This window comes from Triticum urartu, chromosome 2A, assembly GCF_056163025.1.
Source record: "Triticum urartu cultivar PI428250 chromosome 2A, HENAU_Tu73, whole genome shotgun sequence".
Lineage (NCBI taxonomy): Eukaryota > Viridiplantae > Streptophyta > Magnoliopsida > Poales > Poaceae > Triticum > Triticum urartu.
In genome coordinates, this window is record NC_141874.1 from 63538327 (window position 1) to 63564311 (window position 25985).

At 44.3% G+C, this 25985-nt stretch overlaps 1 protein-coding gene across 1 annotated transcript; it reads right to left on the minus strand.

Annotated features, from left to right (window-relative positions):
• Positions 1–16898: 16898 nt before the first annotated feature.
• Positions 16899–17763, minus strand: LOC147983775 (uncharacterized). The gene is made up of 4 exons (XM_087540862.1): positions 17541–17763; positions 17325–17491; positions 17100–17253; positions 16899–16927 (listed from the first exon to the last, which is right to left on the minus strand). The coding sequence occupies exons 1-4, from the start codon at positions 17761–17763 to the stop codon at positions 16899–16901; spliced, it is 573 nt and encodes a 190-aa protein (XP_087396988.1).
• Positions 17764–25985: the final 8222 nt, after the last annotated feature.

The window sequence follows — 25985 nt, forward strand, 5'->3', positions numbered from 1 at the left end:
CTATAAAGCCCTTCATGGCCTGTTCGGCCGCCTTGTGTAGCTCGACCAGTTGCTTCAGTTGGTCTCTCATAGGCATCAGGTGTTCGGTCCCAGTATACTGGGACCAGAACAACTTCTCCATCGAGCTTCCCTCCTCGGCCTGGTAAAATTTTGCGGCATCTGACACGCTGCAGGGCAAATCTGCGAATGCTCCTAGAGAGCTCCGGATTCGGGTAAGTAACAAGTAATTTACTCTCACATGCTTGCTTTGCACATTGAATGCCTTACCCGCCGCTATCTTCATCATCGCCTCAATATCCTGGAGGGCCTTTTGGGCTTCAGCCTTTGCATTCTTTGCGCTCTCGAGGGCCGCGGCAAGCTCGGACTCTCGTGTCTTGGAGTCAAGCTCCAAAGCCTCGTGTTTCTTCACGAGAGCCTGGAGCTCTTGCTGCACCTCGCCCACCCGTGCCTCTTGCATTTCCCGCTCGTTGCGCTCCTTGGCCGCTTTGTTTTCGGCCTCGGATAATGCTTGCTTCAGGGTCGCCACTTCGGTCGTGGCCCCTGGCACATTCATGATGATCCTGTCATTTCGCAATCGCATCTTTTTTGTATATATATATATATAGACAAGGTATTACTTACCTTTGTTCTCCTCGAGCTGCCTCTTGGCAAGGCCGAGCTCTTTCTCGGACCCCTCGAGGTCCTGCTTCAGTGCGGCGACCTCCGCAGTCAGTGCGGCAGAGGTCAGCAGCGAAGCCTGCATACGCATATAGACATACTTATATTAGACCCCTGCAGATATTATTTGATCCTCTATTCGGCTTTTCTTTGTGAACACCAAACAGAGCATCAGGGGCTACTGTCTATGCGGTAATATTTTTCCTATATTTTAAATACTTACCTCAAAGCCTGTTAGAAAGCTGGCATAGGCTTTAGTCAGTCCGCTCTTGGCGGACTAAACCTTCTTGATCACCGCACTCATAATAGTGCGGTGCTCTTCGTCGATGGAAGCGCCGCGAAGCGCTCCCAGCAGGTTGTCCGGTGCCTCTGGATGGATAGAGGTCACCGGCACGGGCGTCTTGCCCCTTTTGGAAGGGGGCCGCCCGCCCGAGTCTGGAACCACTGGAGGTTCCGGCGCAGTGATCAGCTGAGGGCCGAACTCTGAGCCCCCGGGAGCTTTACTCCCTTTGCTCCCGGAGTCTGGAAGGTCGCCTTGAGGCGCCTCCGGGACTTCTCTCCTCGGCCCGGTGCCTCTTGAGACAATACCTCGGCATTGTCCGTAGGGCAAGGAGAGGAGGCGGTCAAAAGTGGATCGCTATACATATCCGACGAGTCCAAGGAACCGTCCGACGAGGATACGTCGATACAGGCTTGGGGCGGTCTGCATAATCGTGTTCGGCATTAGGAGAAGCAGTGCGACAAAGGTATGCTATGAGTTACTCTGGTATCCGAATACTTACGACTTCGCCAGGGGCTTGGCCCTGAGCAGCCACTCGTCTTCGCCGTCGGCGGCGCTGGTGGAGCAGTCCGGAAGGAGAGTCCTTCCCTTCTTGGACCCTTCGGCCTCGCCGGTTGGGGCGGCCTTCCTTTTCTTGTCTCCCCCGGATGGGGGGGCATCTTCTTCTTCCTCCTCCTCATTGTCATGGGAGGAGTGTGTCGCGGAGTTATTGGACAATGAGTCTGATACCACCTGGTTTCGGGAACTCTTTCGGGTTCCCTTGGCCTTCTTCTTGGTCTTCTCCGGCACCTTATAAGGAGCCGAAGTCAGCATCTCCGTCAGGAGAGCGTCCGAAGTGTCTTCGGGCAGAGGGGCCGGACAGTTAATCTACTCTGATGTCTCCACCCAGTCCTGTCAAAGGCATGGGAGCTCAGATCCCACACATAGTTAAACTATGGGAAATAAATATCCTACCAGATGTATAGAACTCACCGAATTCGCAGGGCGCTTCGCGCTTAGCCCGCGGTCCTCGGTAAGAGAAGGAGGGACGTCGACGCCCTTGAACAACACCCTCCAGACGTCCTTGTGCGTCGTGTCGAAGAGCTCGCTTAGAGTCTGGTGCTGGGCCGGGTCGAACTCCCATAAGTTGAAATCCCATTGTTGACACGGGAGGATCCGGCGGAAGAGCATGACCTAGACTATGTTGACAAGCTTAAGCTTCTTGCTTATCATATTCTGGATACATTTCTGGAGTCCGTCCAGCTCCACCGATGAACCCCAGGACATGCCCTTCTCTTTCCAGGAAGTGAGCCACGTGGGAAATCTGGATCGAAACTCGGGGGTCGCCGCCCAGTTGGTGTCGCGCGGCTCGGTTATGTAGAACCACCCCGATTGCCACCCCTTTACGGTCTCCACGAAGGAGCCCTCGAGCCATATAACGTTGGGCATTTTGCCCATCATGGCTCTGCCGCATTCCGCTTGTTGGCCGCCCACCACCTTCGGCTTGATATCGTAGGTCTTCAGCCACAGGTCGAAGTGGGGCCGGATGCGGAGGAAAGCCTCGCACACGACGATGAACGCCGACATGTTGAGGTTGAAATTTGGGGCCAGATCATGAAAGTCCAACCCATAATAGAACATGAGGCCGCAGACGAATGGATGGAGGGGAAACCCCAGTCCGTGGACGAAGTGGGGGAGAAAAACCACCCTTTCGTGAGGTTCCGGGGTAGGGACGACCTGCCCCGCGGCTGGCAGCCGGTGCGCGATGTCCGCGGCTAAGTATCCGGCTCCACATAGCTTTTTGATGTGTCCCTCCGTAACGGAGGAAGCCATCCACTTGCCTCCCGCTCCGGACATGTTTGGAGAAGGTTGAGGAGAAGGATGTGGACTTGGGCGTTGGAGCTTGAGTGCGCAAGAATGGATGAGCAAGGAGGAAGAAGGCGTGGGTAGAAAAAGGTGAGATCTTATCCCTTTATAAGGGCGGACGAAATTATGCGCCCCCACTAGCCTGGTAAAACTCGCTTATCCCCCCAAGCGCCGTAATTGGTGGCGTGGTTGGGTTACCCACGTCCGTATTGATGAGAATCCCGTAGTAAGGGGAACACGATCTCTGCTTTGACAAGACGTGTCAAGAAACCGCCTCGCGTTAAGGGCGGGGCTGGTTAGAGAAAAACGGTTTGAATAATTACCGGGCCATGACGTGATGTCGTGCTGCCGAAACGTGTCAGCAGATTGGATTTGTGGAAATATTATTCTCTCTACGGTAGTATGTGGAACTTATTTTGCAGGGTCGGACACTATCCTTGTATTCAAATTCTTCTGTGGTGTATTCGGAGGAGGAACCCGCCTTGCAATGCCGAAGACAACATTGTGCGCCAGACTCATCATCATTGAAGCCTGGTTCAGGGGCTACTGAGGGAGTCCTGGATTAGGGGGTCTCCGGACAGCTGGACTATATCCTTTGGCCGGACTGTTGGACTACAAAGATACAAGATTGAAGACTTCGTCCCGTATCCGGATGGAACTCTACTTGGCGTGGAAGGCAAGCTAGGAAATACGGATATGTATATCTCCTCCTTTGTAACCGACCTTGTATAACCCTAGCCCCCTCCGGTGTCTATATAAACTGGAGGGTATTAGTCCGTAGAACAACATACAATCATACCATAGGCTAGCTTCTAGGGTTTAGCCTCTCCGATCTCGTGGTAGATCAACTCTTGTACTACTCATATCATCAAGAATAAATCAAGCAGGACGTAGGGTTTTACCTCCATCAAGAGGGCTCGAACCTGGGTAAAACATCGTGTCCCCTGCCTCCTGTTACCATCCGCCTTAGACGCATAGTTCGGAACACCCTACCCGAGATCCGCCGGTTTTGACACCGACACTTTCACTAGTGCAAGTCCTCTCAACAATAATGACATAATTGGATCATATAACTATCCCTCAACATGCAACAAAGAGTCACTCCAAAGTCAATAATAGCGGAGAACGAACGAAGAGATTATGGTAGGGTACGAAACCACCTCAAAGTTATTCTTTCTGATCGATCTATTCAAGAGTTCATACTAGAATAACACCTTAAGACACAAATCAACCAAAACCCTAATGTCACCTAGATACTCCAATGTCACCTCAAGTATCCGTGGGTATGATTATACAATATGCATCACACAATCTCAGATTCATCTATTCAGCCAACACAAAGAACTTCAAAGAGTGCCCCAAATTTTCTACCAGAGAGTCAAGACGAAAACATGTGCCAACCCCTATTCATAACTTCGTGAGGTCACGGAAATCGCAAGTTGATCACTAAAACATACATCAAGTGGATCACGTGATATCCCATTGTCACCACAGATAAGCACATGCAAGACATACATCAAGTGTTCTCAAATCCTTAAAACTCAATCCGATAAGATAACTTCAAAGGGAAAACTCAATTCATCACAAGAGAGTAGAGGGGGGAAACATCATAAGATCCAAATATAATAGCAAAGCTCGCGATACATCAAGATCGTGCCGACTCAAGAACACGAGAGAGAGAGAGATCAAACACATAGCTACTGGTACATACCCTCAGCCCCGAGGGAGAACTACTCCCTCCTCGTCATGGAGAGCACCGGGATGATGAAGATGGCCACTGGAGAGGGATTCCCCCCTCCGGCAGGGTGCCAAAACGGGTCTAGATTGGTTTTCGGTGGCTATGGAGGCTTCTGGCGGTGGAACTCCCGATCTAGGTTTCTTTCTGGAAGTTTTGGGTTATATAAGAGGTGTTGGAGTCGGGAACAAGGCAGGGGGGTCTCCGAGTTGTCCATGAGGCAGGGGGCGCGCCCAGTGGGGTGGGCGCGCCCCCCACCCTCGTGGGCAGCCCGAGACTCTTGTGGCCCAATTATTTTACTTCCTAGCCTTCTTCTGGTCCAAAAATAAGTTCCATGAAGTTTCAGGTCAATTGGACTCCGTTTGGTTTTCCTTTTCTGCGATACTCAAAAACAACAACAAAAAACAGAAACTGGCACTGGGCTCTAGGTTAATAGGTTACTCCCAAAAATCATATAAAATCGCATATAAATGCATATAAAACATCCAAGGTTGATAATATAATAGCATGGAACAATCAAAAATTATAGATACGTTGGAGATGTATCAAGCATCCCCAAGCTTAATTCCTGCTCGTCCTCGAGTAGGTAAATGATAAAAACAGAATTTTTGATGTGGAATGCTTTCTAGCATGTTCTTCAATGTATTTTTCTCTATTGTGGCATGAATGTTCAAATCCGAAAGATTCAAGATAAAAGTTTACTGTTGACATAAAAATGGTAATACTCCAAGTATGCTAATCAAGCAATTATGTCTTGTCAAAATAACATAGCAAAAGAAAAACTTATCCCTACAAAATCATATAGTTTGGCCATGCTTCATTTTTGTCACACAAATTGCTCTCATCATGCACAACCCCGATGACAAGCCAAGCAATTGTTTCATACTTAGCCTTTTCAAACTCTTTCAGCTTTTATGCAATATATGAGCGCGAGCCATGGACATAGCACTATGGGTGGAATAGAATATGATGATTGAGGTTGTGTGAGAAGACAAAAAGGAGAAAGTCTCACATTGACGCGGATAATCAATGGGCTATGGAGATGCCCACCGATTGATGCCAATGCAAGGAGTAGGGATTGCCATGCAACGGATGCACTAGAGCTATAAATATATGAAAGCTAATCAAAGAAACTAAGTGGGTGTGCATCCAACTTGCTTGCTCACGAAGACCTAGGGCATTTGAGGAAGCCCATCATTGGAATATACAAGCCAAGTTCCATAATGAAAAGTTCCCACTAGTATATGAAATTGACAAAATAAGAGACTCTCTATCATGAAGATCATGGTGCTACTTTGAAGCACAAGTGTGGAAAAAGGATAGTAACATTGCCCCTTCTCTCTTTTTCTCTCATTTTTTTTGTTTTTTGGTTTTTTTGGGCCTTCTCTTTTTTTATGGCCTCTTTTTTTCGTCCGGTGTCTTATCCCGACTTGTGGGGGAATCATAGTCTCCGTCATCCTTTCCTCACATGGGACAATGCTCTAATGATGACCATCACACTTCTATTTACTTACAACTCAAGAATTACAATTCGATACTTAGAACAAAATATGACTCTACGTGAATGCCTCCAGCGGTGTACCGGGATTGCGATGAGTCAAGAGTGACATGTATGAAATTAAGCTTGGTGGCTTTGCCACAAATATGATGTCAACTACATGATCATGCAAAGCAATATGACAATGATGATGCGTGTCATAATAAATGGAACGCTGGAAAGTTGCATGGCAATATATCTTGGAATGGCTATGAAAATGCCATAATGGGTAGGTATGGTGGCTATTTTGAGGAAGATATAAGGAGGCTTATGTGTGATTGAGTGTATCATATCAAGGGGTTTGGATGCACCGACGAAGTTTGCACCAACTCTCAAGGTGAGAAAGAGAAATGCACGGTACCGAAGAGGCTAGCAATGATGGAAGGGTGAGAGTGTGTATAATCCATGGACTCAACATTAGTCATAAAGAACTCACATACTTATTGCAAAAATCTACAAGTCATCAAAACCAAGCACTACGCGCATGCTCCTAGGGGGATAGATTGGTAGGAAAAGACCATCGCTCGTCCCGGACCGCCACTCATAAGGAAAGCAATCAAAGAACACCCCATGCTTCAAATTTGTCACACAACGTTTACCATACGTGCATGCTATGGGACTTGCCAACTTCAATACAAGTATTCGTCAATTTCAGAATTACTCAACTAGCACACCTCTAATATTACCACCTTTATATCTCAAAACAACTATCAAGCATCCAACTTCTCTTAGCATTTAAAATTTATAACCAAAGTAAACTACCATGTTGTTCTAAAGGACTCTCAAAATGATATAAGTGAAGCATGAGAGATCAATTATTTCTATAACATAGAAACACCGCCGTGCTCTAAAAGATATAAGCGAAGCACTAGAGCAAATGACAAACTACTCCGAAAGATATAAGTGAAGATCAATGAGTAGTCAAATAATTATGAAACTATGTGAAGACTCTCTAACATTTAAGAATTTCAGATCTTGGTATTTTATTAAAACAGCAAGCAAAACAAAAGAAAATAAAATGACGCTCCAAGCAAAACACATATCATGTGGTGAATAAAAATATAGCTCCAAGTAAAGTTACCGATGAACGAAGACGAAAGAGGGGATGCCTTCCGGGGCATCCCCAAGCTTAGGCCCTTGGTTGTCCTTGAATATTACCCTGGGGTGACTTGGGCATCCCCAAGCTTAGGCTCTTGCCGCTCCTTATTCCATACTCCATCGAATCTTTACCCAAAACTAGAAAACTTCACAACACAAAACTTAACAGAAAACTCGTAAGCTCCGTTAGTATAAGAAAATAAACCACCACTTAAGGTACTGTAATGAACTCATTATTTATTTATATTGGTGTGATATCTACTGTATTCCAACTCATCTATGGTTCATACCCTCTGATACTACTCATAGATTCATCAAAATAAGCAAACAACACAATGAAAACAGAATCTGTCAAAAACAGAACAGTCTGTATTAATCTGTATCAAACGTATACTTCTGGAACCCCAAAAATTCTAAAATAAATTTTTGAACGTGAGGAATTTATCTATTTATTATCTTCAAAAAGAATCAACTAGGTAGCACTCTCCAGTAAAACATAGCAGCAAATCTCGTGAGCGCTAAAGTTTCTGTTTTTTACAGCAAGATTGCAAAGACTCTCCCCAAGTCTTCCCAAAGGTTCCACTTGGCACAAACACTAATTAAAACATAAAAACTCAATCATAACAGAGGCTAGATAAATTGTTGGGTTGCCTCCCAACAAGCGCTATCATTTAACGCCCCTAGCTAGGCATGATGGTTTCAATGATGCTCACATACAAGATAAGAATTGTAACATAAAGAGAGCATCATTAAGAATATGACTAGCACATTTAAGTCTAACCCACTTCCTATGCATAGGGATTTTTTGAGCAAACAACTTGTGGGAACAAGAATCAACTTGCATAGGAGCAAAACAAGCACAACTTCATGATTTTAGGCACATAGAGAGGAAACTTGATATTATTACAATTCCTACGAGCATATATTACTCCCTCATAATAATTTTCAGTAGCATCATGAATGAATTCAACAATATAACCATCACATAAAGCATTCTTTTCATGATCTACAAGTATGCAAAGTTGACACTCTTCCAAAATAGTGGGATTAACATTAACTAAAGTCATGACCTCTCCAAACCCACTTTCATAATTATCACAATAAGATTCAACACCCTCCAAAATAGTGGGATCATTACTTCCTAAAGTTGACACTATTCCAAACCCGCTTTCATCAATATAAACATCATAAATAGAAGGCATGCTATCATCAAAATAAATTTGCTCATCAAAACTTGGGGGACAAAAATATCATCTTCATCAAACATAGCATCCCCAAGCTTGTGGCTTTGCATATCATTTGCATCGTAGATATTCAAAGAATTCATACTAACAACATTGCAATCATGCTCATCATTCACATATTTTATGCCAAGCATTCTATGTAATTTTTCTTCTAGTACTTGAGCACAATTTTCCTTCCCATCATTTTCACGAAAGACATTAAAAAGATGGAGCATATTAGGCAACCTTAATTCCATTTTTTGTAGTTTTCTTTTATAAACTAAAATAGTGATAAAAGAAAAAATAAAAAGATTCGATTGCAAGAACTAAAGATATGCCTTCAAGCGCTAACCTCCCCGACAATGGCGCCAGAAAAGAGCTTGGTGTCTACTACACAACCTTCTTCTTGTAGACGTTATTGGGCCTCCAAGTGTAGAGGTCTGTAGGACAGTAGCAAATTTCCCTCAAGTGGATGACCTAAGGTTTATCAATCCGTGAGAGGCATAGGATGAAGATGGTCTCTCTCAAACAACCCTGCAACCAAATAACAAAGAGTCTCTTGTGTCCCCAACACATCCAATACAATGGTAAATTATATAGGTGCACTAGTTCGGCGAAGAGATTATGATACAAGTGCAATATGGATGGTAGAAAAAAGTTTTTGTAATCTGAAAATATAAGAAAGCAAGGTAACTAATGATAAAAGTGAGCGTAAACGGTGTTGCAATGCTTTGAAACAAGGCCTAGGGTTCATACTTTCATTAGTGCAAGTCCTCTCAACAATAATAACATAATTGGATCATATAACTATCCCTCAACATGCAACAAAGAGTCACTCCAAAGTCACTAATATCGGAGAACGAACGAAGAGATTATGGTAGGGCACTACAAAAAACCTGTTAATGCATGACAGTTTTCTGGTGACGTTGTTGAAAACTGTCACAAATAATGACTATTTATCAGGTTCGTCACAAAATCCGTCATGTATTAGCAACATGAGGATGGCCCTCCAACCCGGTAGCCCCATTATGACAAATAAAGAGGGGCCATCACGGATACCGTCATGGGTGGCCTATATTTTCTGTTCTTATACACCATTCGGGCCGTCATGAATGGATGACACTGATGTGGCAATCCAACATGAGGGAAAACTCGTATCGTGATTGGCTGAGCTAGCCGTCCCACGGATCGCAAATCCAGACCGTCTCCTCTTCTGTGATCCAACGGCAAGCAATCAACTCCATCCTCCCCGACTCCCCTGTAGATATCCAGCGGCTTCTTCCTTCTTCTTTGTCGGTGCCGCCCCCTGATCTCATTGTTTCCAGATCCCCAACTCTCCCCATCCACGGCGGCCACCACCTCCCCTTCCATGGCCATCTTCCAGGGGGCAGATCCCGCAACTGCCACGACAATAAAACTTGTTCCCGGAGGCGGCGACGCCTCTGAAGGCGAACCTAGTGCATGCGGCGCCGGTGCCGTTAATGCGGGTCAGGCGGCGGTCAGATCCGCCACAGCCACAACCGGTGTCCTCTCCCTCTCTATCCATATTCCTCCCATGACCGAGAAGATGGCTTCGTCAAGGATACCACGATGGAGGTCAACATCGGAGGCTGCTTCCTCCCCTCCTAGATCGACCGTCTGTCGATGGAGGATACGAGAGCTGAGTGAGCACACACATGGTTGCGCTTCAAGGTCAGTCCTTGCCCATCTTTTCTATTGGATTTGATTTGATCTCCTTCCCTAATTTCCTTCGCCACGCAGCTGCAGCTCAATAGATGCAGTGACGCCACAATGGAGCAAGTAAGCCCTCCGTTCTCCCACGGTTTCTTCAGATCCTCCACGACCAGCCACATCCGGCGCCCCTGCACCACCGCGGTGGTAAGACAAAGACCCTTCCTTTTTGCAGCATTTTAGTTTACCTCCCACTGCCCATTGGCGGAGCCTCTTGGAGGCCAAATGGGGTCGTGGCCCCCTTCCAAGAGTGCAATTTTCTTTGAGCTATGAATACTAAGCGTTCTAGCGCGCCTCATCACATACGTGCATAGCGCTTGATTGATTTTGTATGCGTGTACTTCCAGTACGTGAAGCTCTGTCGGTCAAAAATCTCCACAGCTTGCCTCCATGCTTTTCATCTATGATAATTTGATTACTAAGTAATCCATGCTATTCCTCAATCTTGTTTCTCCCTTTTTTGGTTTGAACTGCTAACCGCCGCACGACCGCCGAGCCGGCGTCGCACGCTGTTGCACGCCAACGACTGTTGATGAGCCGAGCTGCCATGTATATTTTGCTCTTATTCTGAAATTTAACCCCCTATTGATTTTTTCACTCTGCGCCACTGCCCCTGCCTAACTAGCAAACTAGTTTGCTTTGGTCCTATCTGATCCTATCCTATCCATGGAGTAGCTTGGACTTGGTTTCAGTTTAGTTTCTACATGCATGGGTGGTTGGTTTCAGAGAGAGAGAGAGATGGATGGCCCGGCCCTATTTTTGTTTTGTTTTAGCTGTAACAAATTTATCAACGGAGCTAGCTTTCAAGTTTTTTACCACGGTTTTGGGTTGGTATTGCTTAGGCCAAATTGATCTATTTGCTTGGTTCAATTTATATACAGCTCTCCATGCCCAAGTATGAAAAAATCTTGATGCCAATCTGATTCCACAATATGTGTCATTTTTACTGTTATATAATATTACGTGTGCCACTGAACATTGAACCTTTAACCATTACTTATGTAAAACTAGATTTCTTCTATTGTGAATGGAGTGTTAATAATTCATTCATGGCTCATTTGACATGTGCAAGCAATGTGTACAAACTGCATTTAGATTCCAGCCCAACTAGATTTTAGTTGAAGCATTTGTCTAAGCCATCTTGGTTTGCTGCATTTTCGCCTTACTAGCTTTTTATTCTTCTTCAGGTTTTGAAGGGGGTTGTTTAGGATAGCCATGAAGTAGAAAGAACAAACATGCCAGTTCAGCAAGAGCGTCATGATCCTGATACTCTTATCATTTTGTTAACAACATACGTCTCCTTTCCATGCTTGCTGGACGCTAGTCCTACTGGGTAGTATAGCTAATTCTTTGCGCTTCAGAACATTTAAGAGCTCTTTAGTCCTACCAAAAAAGGTTTTATGTTTACCTTACACAAAATATTCATATTTCTCACTTTTTAACACATCTAGCTCACCGGCCACTGCCCAAAATTGCTGCTGGATACGGACTGTTTGGTTAGTGCTCCCTTTCTTGGCGGGCTAAACATATTTGTTTGTTTGTTCGATTTGGAGTAGCAGATGCTCTACATCGACGACCGGGACCCCATGCCTAAGTTGTTGATTGCCTCATTTCATACACCTTCACCATATATTCATTTGATTGCCTGCTACATCTTCACTTAAATACTCAGAATGCTCATCTCCAGATTTTGTTAAATTGGACTGACTAGATATCTTTTCTTGTTATTTTTTTGGTGAGAAATAAATATTGAAATTTATGTCTTATATTTTCCTTCAACTTGGGTACAGGTTCTCAAGGTCTCAGGGAATTGGGTACAGGTGCGGCTATGTGCTCTTGATCGCCATCCAATGCTACGCACCCAAGGTACAATAGTGGCACCAAAGCTCCCACTTTCTCCCTATCGATAAATGTTTGATCTGACTGGCGGTTACATGATTGTTTTCTATGTAATCATCTCAACTCAATAGGGAACTCGCTATATTAGGATCGATTTTCTTTTTGTCCATCATTGGATTTCACTATGGTCTTAATCAGATCCAATTTTATCATTTTATGTTGTTTTCATGAACATCTCAGATCTTATAATACTATATGCATCATTGGCAGGCCGCTTATTCTTCTTCTTATTTTTTCACATGATTGTACTTTATGAATTACTAGCTAACTGACTGGACCCTTTTGCATTGACTGGCCCTTTTTTACCAACCTATATGTAGAACCAAACCATGGAATTGATTTGCTCTTTATTGCGATCGTATGTGTGTTGTGAAATTAAGAAAGGGAAAGAATATATGTACCAGGATCATTATCATACATTTCCGTGCTTCCATTTCTTTTGTTGTTTGATATTTCAAACATGATGTTATGTTATCCTGAAAATGTTGTTGGTTGCTAGCTTGTGCTGCATTGTCGTCACAGTAAAAATACCATTATTCGAAGCTGACATGCATGGTTCACTTTACCTTTGGTACAGTTTTGTGTAAGGATGAAAACCCATGCTTAAACCCATACTTTTGAGTTAGTTTTATTGTTCGTCTATGTGCAGGAAATGTCATGCTGGTCCTCGGGAGCATAGGTTGAGACGATATGGTGGCTTCCTTCGATGATGTCGGCAGGGATGGCTGGATCCGTGTCCGGGAAGGCATGGGAATGACCCCTGGTTGCTGTCTGTTGAGCGTTGGGACGCAGTGGATGCAAAGTAGTATAGGATGTTCTCTAGCACTTGTGTAGCACTTGTTTGTAGACTGAAGTTTCTTGTGTTTTTGCTCCTCCACATGGTATCGTCTGGACATGTCTGTAATTTTCTGTTTTTGTGGTGTTTTTCCTTTTTCATAAATTGTTATTTTCTGGTGAATTCCTTTTATTTAATCACATAGCATGTATTTTCTAAAAAACTATTGTCTTAAAATAAAAAAAATCATGGACCAAGAGAAAATGCGAGATGGGCTAATCTATAGAGGTGAACTTGGACCGATCTAAAATTTAATGGGCTGAAATTTCAATTGGGCTGAGTACTACATGGGTGGTAGGTAGTGAAATATAATGGGCTGAAATTACAATTGGGCTGCTTAGTTCATGGGCTGCCACGTCAGATCCATGTCAAGTGATGATGTGGCAGACAAGTTAACGCCGTTATGAGCATGGCAGTTAAGTGCCATCCATGACGGTCTAAAACTGTCATGAATCCATGATGGTTTCGCAGATCCGTCAAGGATTGCATTGTGCTCAAATTATGATGCGATATACATGACAGATTTCAGATCCGTCATGCATGCCCTTCCTTGGTGGTTTAACACTAGTCCATGACGGATTTATACCGTCACGTATTAACATGATTCTTGTAGTGGGGTACGAAACCACCTCAAAGTTATTCTTTCTGATCGATCTATTCAAGAGTTCGTACTAGAATAACACCTTAAGACACAAATCAACCAAAACCCTAATGTCACCTAGATACTCCAATGTCACCTCAAGTATCCGTGGGTATGATTATACGATATGCATCACACAATCTCAGATTCATCTATTCAACCACTATGCATAAGTTCACGAGGTCACGGAACTTCAAAGAGTGCCCCAAAGTTTCTACTGGAGAGTCAAGATGAAAACGCGTGCCAACCCCTATGCATAAGTTCACGAGGTCACGGAACTCGCAAGTTGATCACTAAAACATACATCAAGTGGATCACGTGATATCCCATTGTCACCACAGATAAGCACATGCAAGACATACATCAAGTGTTCTCAAATCCTTAAAGACTCAATCCGATAAGATAACTTCAAAGGGAAAACTCAATTCATCACAAGAGAGTAGAGGGGGGAAACATCATAAGATCCAAATATAATAGCAAAGCTCACGATACATCAAGATCGTGCTGACTCAAGAACACGAGAGAGAGAGAGAGAGATCAAACACATAGCTACTGGTACATACCCTCAGCCCCGAGGGAGAACTACTCCCTCCTTGTCATGGAGAGTGCCGGGATGATGAATATGGCCACCAAAGAGGGATTCCTCCCTTCGGCAGGGTGCCAAAAACGGGTCTAGATTGGTTTTTGGTGGCTACGAAGGCTTCTGGAGGCGGAACTCCCGATCTAGATTTCTTTCTGGAAGTTTTGGGGTTATATAAGAGGTGTTGGAGTCGGGAACAAGGCAAGGGGTCTCCGAGCTGTCCACGAGGCAGGGGGCGCGCCCAGGGGGTGGGTGCGCCCCCCACCCTCATGGGCAGCCTGAGACTCTTCTCACCCAATTCTTTTACCTCCTAGCCTTCTTCTGGTCCAAAAATAAGTTCCGTGAAGTTTGAGGTCAATTGGACTCCGTTTGGTTTTCCTTTTCTGCGATACTCAAAAATAATGAAAAATAGAAACAGAAACTGGCACTGGCTCTAGGTTAATAGGTTAGTCCCAAAAATCATATAAAATAGCATATAAATGCATATAAAACATCCAAGGTTGATAATATAATAGCATGGAACAACCAAAAATTATAGATACGTTGGAGACGTATCAGTGGACGTCAAGGAAGCAGCGAGGCGACCACGAGGTAGGGCGGCGCGCCCCCACCCTCGTGGGCCCCTCGCAGCTCCAACGACCTACTTCTTTCGCCTATATATACTCTTATACCCTGAAAACATCCAAAGGAGGCACGAAACCACTTTTCCACCGCCGCAACCTTCTATACCCGTGAGATCCCATCTAGGGACCTTTTCCGACAATCTGCCGGAGGGGGATTCGATCATGGAGGGCCTCTACATCAACACCATAGCCTCTGCGATGATGTGTGAGTAGTTTACCAAAGACCATCGGGTAAATAGTTATTAGCTAGATGGCTTCTTCTCTCTCTTTGGATCTCAATACAAAGTTCTCCTCGTTGTTCTTGAAGATCTATTCGATGTAATTATTTTTGCGATGTGTTTGCCGAGATCCGATGAATTGTGGGTTTATGATTAAGATTATCTATGAACAATATTTGATTCTTCTCTGAATTCTTATATGAATGATTTGATATCTTTGCAAGTCTCTTCGAATTATCAGTTTGGTTTGGCCTACTAGATTGATCTTTCTTGCAATGGGAGAAGTGGTTAGCTTTGGGTTCAATCTTGCAGTGTCCTTTCCCAGTGACAGCAGGGGCAGCAAGGCACGTATTGTATTGTTGCCATCGAGGATAAAAAGATGGGGTTTATATCATATTGCTTGAGTTTATCCCTCTACATCATGTCATCTTGCCTAATGGGTTACTCTATTCTTTTGAACTTAATACTCTAGATGCATGCTGGATAGTGGTCGATGTGTGGAGTAATAGTAGTAGATGCAGAATCGTTTCGGTCTACTTGACACGAACGTGATGCCTATGTTCATGATCATGCCTAGATATCATCATAACTATGCGATTTTCTATCAATTGCTCGGCAGTAATTTGTTCACCCACCGTAATTTATGCTATCTTGAGAGAAGCCACTAGTGAAACCTATGGCCCCCGGGTCTACTTTACATCATATAAGTTTCCGATCTACAATTCTAGTTTACTATTTATTTTGCAATCTTTACTTTTCAATCTATATAACAAATATACCAAAAATGTTTATCTTATTATCTCTATCAGATCTCACTTTCGTAAGTGACCATGAAGGGATTGACAACCCCTTTATCGCATTGGTTGTGAGGTTCTTATTTGTTTGTGCATGTACTAGGTGACTTGCGTGTAGTGTCCTACTGGATTGATACCTTGGTTCTCATAAAACTGAGGGAAATACTTACGCTACTTTGCTGCATCACCCTTTCCTCTTCAAGGGAAAACCAACGCATGCTCAAGAGGTAGCACACCTGCATTTTGATGAAGTGATGCAAAAGGGAACACGGATTCATCAAAAACAGCATCTCGGGAGACGTAGATCCTGCCGGTAGGAACATCTAAGCATTTTACCCCTTTATGCATAGGGCTATAGCCTAAGAAGACACACTGTTTTGAGCGAAAGGCAAGTTTACGTGTGTTGTAGGGTCGAAGATTTGGCCAACATGCACAACCAAAGATACGAAGAGATGTGTAATTAGGTGTTACCCCAAGAAGCCGTGTGATGGGTGTTTCAAGCTTAATGACTTTGCTTGGAAGCAAGTTGATGAGATAGGTAGCAGTTAAAAAGGCTTCGTCCCAAAACTTGAGTGGCATAGATGCATTTGCTAGCAATGCAAGTCCTACATCAACAATGTGACGGTGCTTTCTTTTAGCTGATCCATTCTGTTGGTGAGCATGAGGGCAAGAGACATGATGTGAGATGCCAAGTTTTTGAAAAAAGGAGTTAAGTTTCTCATATTCACCACCCAGTCGGTTTGCATAGCGATGATCTTAGAATTCAGTTTGCGTTCAACAAGATTTTGAAAGTTGATAAAAACTTGGAAAACATCAGACCGCTTCTTTAATAAGTAAATCCAAGTAAATTTACTATAGTCATCAATGAAGCTTACATAATAGGAAAATCTACCAACTGAAGTGGGGGCTAGCCCCCATACATCTGAGAATATAAGTTGTAGTGGAGCATTGGATACACTGGTAGAAATAGGATAGGGTAACCGATGACTTTTGGCCTATTGACAGGGACCACAAACTGACTCAACACTGGACTCATATGAGAGTTTATTTTTACTAAGAATATAACTAACAATTACTGAGGATGGATGACCCAAACGACTATGCCACTTTGCTGAAGATGGCTTGGTGACGACATATGCTTGTTTGTTGAACCAGGATGATGATGATGATATGAGTGGGTAGAGGCCTCCCACGCGTCGTCCTCTAAGAATGATTCTCCTTGTTGTTAGGTCCTTAACCAAGAAAAAGTGAGGGTAAAACTCTATAAGAACATTGTTGTCAAGAGTGAATCTATGGACGGAAATAAGATTTTTGGATGTTTCAGGAACATGCAAGACATCTTTCAAGTATATTTTTTTACGGGTTTTTTAACAATTGTACTTCCAATATGTGTGATCTTCATACCTGAACCACTTGCCGTGTGAATTTGATCGTCTACATTGTACCTTTCCCGCATTGTCAGCTTGTCAAGTTCGCCGGTGATGTGGTTTGTAGCTCCGGTGTCGGCATACCAATTTGTATCCACACCGTAGGAGACAGCATGTGCCCCCTTCCCCTCCTGGTCATTTTCTTCATAGCGCCACCAGCATGAGCATGCACCCCCTGGATGATGCTTAAGGCAGATCTGACATTCAGGGTAGTCATGCTGCTGTTGATCGCGCCCGTGCTGTTGCTGTTGTCGAGGGCATCCTCTATTACCACCGCCTCCACCAGCAGGAGAGGGCTGTCGGTCGCCATGACCGCGCCCCCTTCCTCCTCGCCCACGGTAGGATCTCCCACAAGCTTGGCCATGGACTCTGTATGCCGCATTAGCAGAAATGTGGAAGCTGCCTGATGATGAATCACCGAGCATCTTCATCCTCTGATCAAAGGCGGAGATTTGCGCAAAAAGATCATCTGGGGTGATTTGATTTTTGACAGTACCAATCGCCGCAACCACTCGATCATAGTCATGGTCTAGTCCTGCCAGAATATAGTTCACCATCTCTGGATCTGACACCGGACGGCCAGCAGCAGCTAGCTCATCTGCAAGATTCTTCATCTTCGCCATGAAAGCAGAGCTTGACATGGAGCCCTTCTGTTGGAAATATGCCCTAGAGGCAATAATAAATTAGTTATTAATATATTTCCTTGTTCATGATAATTGTTTATTATCCATGCTATAATTGTATTGATAGGAAACTCAGATACATGTGTGGATACATAGACAACACCATGTCCCTAGTAAGCCTCTAGTTGACTAGCTCGTTGATCAATAGATGGTTACGGTTTCCTGACCATGGACATTGGATGTCATTGATAACGGGATCACATCATTAGGAGAATGATGTGATGGACAAGACCCAATCCTAAGCCTAGCACAAGATCATGTAGTTCATATGCTAAAGCTTTTCTAATGTCAAGTATCATTTCCTTAGACCATGAGATTGTGCAACTCCCAGATACCGTAGGAGTGCTTTGGGTGTACCAAACGTCACAACGTAACTGGGTGACTATAAAGGTGCACTACGGGTATCTCCGAAAGTGTCTGTTGGGTTGGCACGAATCAACACTGGGATTTGTCACTCCGTGTAAACGGAGAGGTATCTCTGGGCCCACTCGGTAGGACATCATCATAATGTGCACAATGTGATCAAGGAGTTGATCACGGGATGATGTGTTACGGAATGAGTAAAAGAGACTTGCCGGTAGCGAGATTGAACAAGGTATCGGGATACCGACGATCGAATCTCGGGCAAGTATCGTACCGCTAGACAAAGGGAATTGTATACGGGATTGATTAAGTCCTTGACATCGTGGTTCATCCGATGAGATCATTGTGGAACATGTGGGAGCCAACATGGGTATCCAGATCCCGCTGTTGGTTATTGACCGGAGAGTCATCTCGGTCATGTCTGCATGTCTCCTGAACCCGTAGGGTCTACACACTTAAGGTTCGGTGACGCTAGGGTTATAGAGATATTAGTATGCGGTAACCCGAAAGTTGTTCGGAGTCCCGGATGAGATCCCGGACATCACGAGGAGTTCCGGAATGGTCCGGAGGTAAAGAATTATATATATGAAGTGCTATTTCGGCCATCGGGACAAGTTTCGGGGTCACCTGTATTGTACCGGGACCACCAGAAGGGTCCCGGGGGTCCACCGGGTGGGGCCACCTGCCCCGGGGGGCCACATGGGCTGTAGGGGGTGCACCTTGGCCTATATGGGCCAAGGGCACCAGCCCCAAGAGGCCCATGCGCCAAGAATCAAGGGAAAGGAAGAGTCCTAAAGGGGGAAGGCACCTCCGAGGTGCCTTGGGGAGGAGGGACTCCTCCCTGGCCGCACCCTTCCTTGGAGGAAGGGCCAAGGCTGCGCCCCCCCCTCTCCCTTGGCCCTATATATAGTGGGGGAAAGGGAGGGCAATCTAACCTAAGCCCTGGCGCCTCCCTCTCCCTCCCATGACACATGTCCCTCCTCCCGCAGCGCTTGGCGAAGCCCTGTTGGAATCCCGCTACTTCCACCACCACGCCGTCGTGCTGCTGGATCTCCATCAACCTCTCCTCCCCCCTTGCTGGATCAAGAAGGAGGAGACGTCGCTGCTCCGTACGTGTGTTGAACGCGTAGGTGCCGTCCATTCGGCTCTAGGATCATCGGTGATTTGGATCACGACGAGTACGACTCCATCAACCCCGTTCTCTTGAACGCTTCCATGCGCGATCTACAAGGGTATGTAGATCCACTCCTCCCTCGTTGCTAGATGACTCCATAGATTGATCTTGGTGACACGTAGGAAAATTTTGAATTTATGCTACGTTCCCCAACAGTGGCATCATGAGCTAGGTCTATGCGTAGTTTCTATGCACGAGTAGAACACAAAGTAGTTGTCGGCGTTGATTTTGTTCAATATGCTTGCCGTTACTAGTCTTATCTTGATTCGGCGGCATCGTGGGATGAAGCGGCCCAGACCAACCTTACACGTATGCTTACGTGAGACCGGTTCCACCGACTGACATGCACTAGTTGCATTAGGTGGCTGGCGGGTGTCTGTCTCTCCCACTTTAGTCGGATCGGATTCGATGAAAAAGGTCCTTATGAAGGGTAAGTAGCAATTGGCATATCACGTTGTGGTTTTTGCGTAGGGAAGAAACGTTCTTGATAGAAACCCATAACAGCCACGTAAAACATGCAAACAACAATTAGAGGACGTCTAACTTGTTTTTGCAGGGTATGCTATGTGATGTGATATGGCCAAAAGGATGTGATGAATGATATATGTGATGTATGAGATTGATCATGTTCTTGTAATAGGAATCACGACTTGCATGTCGATGAGTATGACAACCGGCAGGAGCCATAGGAGTTGTCTTAATTTATTTATGACCTGCGTGTCAACATAAACGTCATGTAATTACTTTACTTTATTGCTAACCGTTAGCTGTAGTAGTAGAAGTAATAGATGACGTGACAAATTCATGGAGACACGATGATGGAGATCATGATGATGGAGATCATGGTGTCATGCCGGTGACAAGATGATCATGGAGCCCCAAGATGGAGATCAAAGGAGCTATATGATATTGGCCATATCATGTCACTATTATTTGATTGCATGTGATGTTTATCATGTTTATACATCTTGTTTACTTAGAACGACGGTAGTAAATAAGATGATCCCTCATTAAAAATTTCAAGAAAGTGTTCCCCCTAACTGTGCACCGTTGCGACAGTTCGTTGTTTCGAAGCACCACGTGATGATCGGGTGTGATAGATTCTAACGTTCACATACAACGGGTGTAAGACAGATTTACACACGCAAAACACTTAGGTTGACTTGACGAGACTAGCATGTGTACAGACATGGCCTCGGAACACAGAAGACCGAAAGGTCGAGCATGAGTCGTATGGTAGATACGATCAACATGAAGATGTTCACCGATGACGACTAGTCCGTCTCACGTGATGATCGGACACGGCCTAGTTGACTCGGATCATGTAATCACTTAGATGACTAGAGGGATGTCTATCTGAGTGGGAGTTCATAAGATGAACTTAATTATCCTGAACATAGTCAAAAGGTCTTCGCAAATTATGTCGTAGCTCGCGCTTCAGTTCTACTGTTTAGATATGTTCCTAGAGAAAATTTAGTTGAAAGTTGATAGTAGCAATTATGCGGACTAGGTCCGTAAACTGAGGATTGTCCTCATCGCTTCATAGAAGGCTTATGTCCTTAATGCACCGCTCAGTGTGCTGAACCTAGAACGTTGTCTGTGGATGTTGCGAACATCTGACATACACATTTTGATAACTACGTGATAGTTCAGTTAAACGGTTTAGAGTTGAGTCACCGAAGACGTTTTGAAACATCGCGAAACATATGAGATGTTTCGAGGGCTGAAATTGGGATTTCAGGCTCGTGCCCACGTCAAGAGGTATAAGACCTCCGACGATTTTCTTAGCCTGCAAACTAAGGAAAAAAGCTCAATTGTTGTGCTTGTGCTCAGATTGTCTGAGTACAACAATCGCTTGAATCGAGTGGGAGTTGATCTTCCAGATGAAATAGTGATGGTTCTCCGAAGTCATTCCCACCAAGCTGCTAGAGCTTCGTGATGAACTATGATATATCAGGGACATATATGGTGATCCTTGAGATATTCGCGATGTTTGACACTGCGAAAGTAGAAATCAAGAAGGAGCATCAATTGTTGATGGTTGGTGAAACCACTAGTTTCAAGAAGGGCAAGGGAACAAAGGGATACTTCATGAAACGGCAATTCAGCTGCTGCTCTAGTGAAGAAACCCAAGGTTGAACCCAAACCCGAGACTGAGTGCTTCTGTAATAAGGGGAACGGCCACTGGAGCAGAATTACCCTAGATACTTGGTAGATGAGAAGGCTGGCAAGGTCGATAGAAGTATATTGGATATACATTGTGTTAATGTGTGCTTTACTAGTACTCCTAGTAGCACCAGGGTATTAGATACCGGTTCAGTTGCTAAGTGTTAGTAACTCGAAATAAAAGCTACGGAATAAACGGAGACTAGCTAAAGGTGAGATGACGATATGTGTTGAAAGTATTTCCAAGGTTGATCAAATATCGTACGCTCCCTCTACCATCGAGATTGGTATTAAAACCTAAATAATTGTTATTTGGTGTTTGCGTTGAGCATAGACATGACTGGATTATGTCTATCGCAATACGGTTATTCATTTAAGGAGAATAATGGTTACTCTGTTTATTTGAATAATACCTTCAATGGTCTTGCACCTAAAATGAATGGTTCATTGAATCTCGATCATAGTGATACACATGTTCATGCCAAAAGATATAAGATAGTAATGATAGTACCACCTACTTGTGGCACTGCCACGTAAGTCATATCGCTATAAAACGCATGAAGAAGCTCCATGTTGATGGATCTTTGGGCTCACTCATTTTTGAAAAGTTTGAGGCATGCGAACCATGTCTATTGGTGTATATGCATGAAGAAACTCCATGCAAATGGAGCATTTGGACTCACTTGATTTTGAATCACTTGAGACATGCAAATCATACCACATGGGCAAGATGACTGAAAGCCTTGTTTTCAGTAAAATGGAACTAGAAAGCAACTTGTTGGAAGTAATACATTTTGATGTGTGCAGTCCAATGAGTGCTGAGGCATGTAGTGGATATCGTTATGTTCTTACTTCACAGATGATTTGAGTAGATGTTGAGTATATTTACTTGATAAATCACGAGTCTGAATTATTGAAAGGTTCAAGTAATTTCAGGGTGAAGTTGAAAGATCGTCGTGACAAGAGGATAAAATATCTATGATATGATCATAGAGATGAATATCTGAATTATGAGTTTGGCACAGAATTAAGACATTGTGGAAATTGTTTCACAACTAATACAGCCTGGAACACCATAGTGTGATGGTGTGTCCGAACATCAAAACTGCACCCTATTGGATATGATGCATACCATGATGTCTCTTATCGAATTACCGCGATAGTTTATGGGTTAGGCATTAGAGACAACCACATTCACTTTAAATAGGGCACCACGTAATTCCGATGAGATGACACCGTATGAACTATGGTTTAGAGAAACCTAAGTTGTCATTTCTTAAAAGTTTGGGGCTGCGACGCTTATGTGAAAAAGTTTCAGGCTGATAAGCTCGAACCCAAAGCGGATAAATGCATCTTCATAGGACACCCAAAACAGTTGGGTATACCTCCTGTCTCAGATCCAAAAGCAATAAGGGATTGTTTCTAGAATCAGGTCCTTTCACGAGGAAAAGTTTCTCTCGAAAGAATTGAGTGGGAGGATGGTGGAGACTTGATGAGGTTATTGAACCGTCTCTTCAACTAGTGTGTGGCAGAGCATAGGGAGTTGTTCCTGTGGCACCTACACCAATTGAAGTGGAAGCTTATGATAGTGATCATGAAACTTCAGATCAAGTCACTACCAAACCTTGTGGGATGACAAGGATGCGTACTACTTCAGAGTGGTACGTAATCCTGTCTTGGAAGTCATGTTGCTAGACAACAATGAACCTACGAGCTATGGAGAAGCGATGGTGGGCCCGGATTCCGATAAATGGCTCAAGGCCATAAAATCCGAGAGAGGATCCATGTATGAAAACAAAGTGTAGACTTTGGCAGAACAGCTCGATGGTCGTAAGGCTGTTGAGTGCAGATGGATTTTAAAAGGAAGACGGACAATGATGGTAAATGTCACCATTAAGAAAGCTCGACTTGTCGTTAAGATGTTTTCCGACAAGTTCAAGGAGTTGACTGCGATGAGACTTTCTCACTCATGGCGATGCTAAGAGTCTGTTGGAATTATATTAGCAATTACTGCATTATTTGTGAAATCTTGCAGATAGGATGTCAAAAAAAACATTGTTTCCTCGACGATTTTGAGGAAAGGTTGTATGTGATACAACCGGAAGGTTTTGTCAATCCTGAAAGATGCTAACAAGTATGCAAAGCTCCAGCAATCCTTCTAAGGACTGGAGTAAGCATCTCGGAGTTGGAATGTATGCTTTGATGAGATGATCAAAGATTTTGGGTGTATACAAAGTTTATGAGAAACTTGTATTTCCAAAGAAGTGAGTGGGAGCACTATAGAATTTCTGATGAGTATATGTTGTTGACACATTGTTGATCAGAAATGATGTAGAATTTCTGGAAAGCATATAGGGTTATTTGGAAAGTGTTTTTCAATGGAAAGCCTGGATTAAGCTACTTGAACATTGAGCATCAAGATCTATAAGGATAGATCAAGACGCTTAATGGTACTTTCAAATGAGCACATACCTTGACATGATCTTGAAGGTGTTCAAGATGGACCAGTCAAAGAAGGAGTTCTTGCCTGAGTTGTAAGGTATGAAGTTAAGACTTAAAGCTCGACCACGGCAGAAGAAAGAGGAAGGACGAAGGTCGTCCCCTATGCTTTTGTCATAGGCTCTATACGGTATGCCATGCTGAGTACCGCACCTGATGTGTGCCTTGCCACATATCTGGCAGGAGGGTACAAAGGTAATCTAGGAGTAGATCACCAGATAGCGGTCTAAATTATCCTTAGAGGAATAAGGATATGTTTCTCGGTTATGGAGGTGATAAAGAGTTCGACGTAAAGAGTTACGTCGATGCAAGCTTAACACCTATCCGGATAGCTCTGAGTAGAGATACCGGATACGTATAATGGAGCAACAATTTAGAATAGCTCCAAGTAGAACAGTTATTTGAAATGGCTCCAAATATAGCGTAGTAGCTGCATCTACAAGATGACATAGAGATTTGCGAAGTACATACGGATCTGAAAGATTCAGACCCGTTGACTATAACATCTCTCACAAGCTTAACATGTTCAAACCCAGAACTCATCGAGTGTTAATCACATGGTAATGTGAACTAGATTATTGACTCTAGTAAACTCTTTGGGTGTTAGTCACATGGGGATGTGACCTTGAGTGTTAATCACATATCGATGTGAACTGGATTATTGACTCTAGTGCAAGTGGGAGACTGTTGGAAATATGCCCTAGAGGCAATAATAAATTAGTTATTATTATATTTCCTTGTTCATGATAATCGTTTATTATCCATGCTATAATTGTATTGATAGGAAACTCAGATACATGTGTGAATACATAGACAACACCATGTCCCTAGTAAGCCTCTAGTTGACTAGCTCGTTGATCAATAGATGGTTACGGTTTCCTGACCATGGACATTGGATGTCATTGATAACGGGATCACATCATTAGGAGAATGATGTGATGGACAAGACCCAATCCTAAGCCTAGCACAAGATCATGTAGTTCATATGCTAAAGCTTTTCTAATGTCAAGTATCATTTCCTTAGACCATGAGATTGTGCAACTCCCGGATACCGTAGGAGTGCTTTGGGTGTACCAAACGTCACAACGTAACTGGGTGACTATAAAGGTGCACTACAGGTATCTCCGAAAGTGTCTGTTGGGTTGGCACGAATCGAGACTGGGATTTGTCACTCCGTGTAAACGGAGAGGTATCTCTGGGCCCACTCGGTAGGACATCATCATAATGTGCACAATGTGATCAAGGGATGATGTGTTACGGAACGAGTAAAAGAGACTTGCCGGTAACGAGATTGAACAAGGTATCGGGATACCGACGATCGAATCTCGGGCAAGTATCGTACTGCTAGACAAAGGGAATTGTATACGGGATTGATTAAGTCCTTGACATCGTGGTTCATCCGATGAGATCATCGTGGAACATGTGGGAGCCAACATGGGTATCCAGATCCCGCTGTTGGTTATTGACCGGAGAGTCATCTCGGTCATGTCTGCATGTCTCCCGAACCCTTAGGGTCTACACACTTAAGGTTCGGTGACGCTAGGGTTATAGAGATATTAGTATGCGGTAACCCGAAAGTTGTTCGGAGTCCCGGATGAGATCCCGGACGTCACGAGGAGTTCCGGAATGGTCCGGAGGTAAAGAATTATATATATGAAGTGCTATTTCGGCCATCGAGACAAGTTTCGGGGTCACCGGTATTGTACCGGGACCACCGGAAGGGTCCCGGGGGTCCACCGGGTGGGGCCACCTGCCCCGGGGGCCACATGGGCTGTAGGGGGTGCACCTTGGCCTATATGGGCCAAGGGAACCAGCCCCAAGAGGCCCATGCGCCAAGAATCAAGGGAAAGGAAGAGTCCTAAAGGGGGAAGGCACCTCCGAGGTGCCTTGGGGAGGAGGGACTCCTCCCTGGCCGCACCCTTCCTTGGAGGAAGGGCCAAGGCTGCGCCCCCCTCTCCCTTGGCCCTATATATAGTGG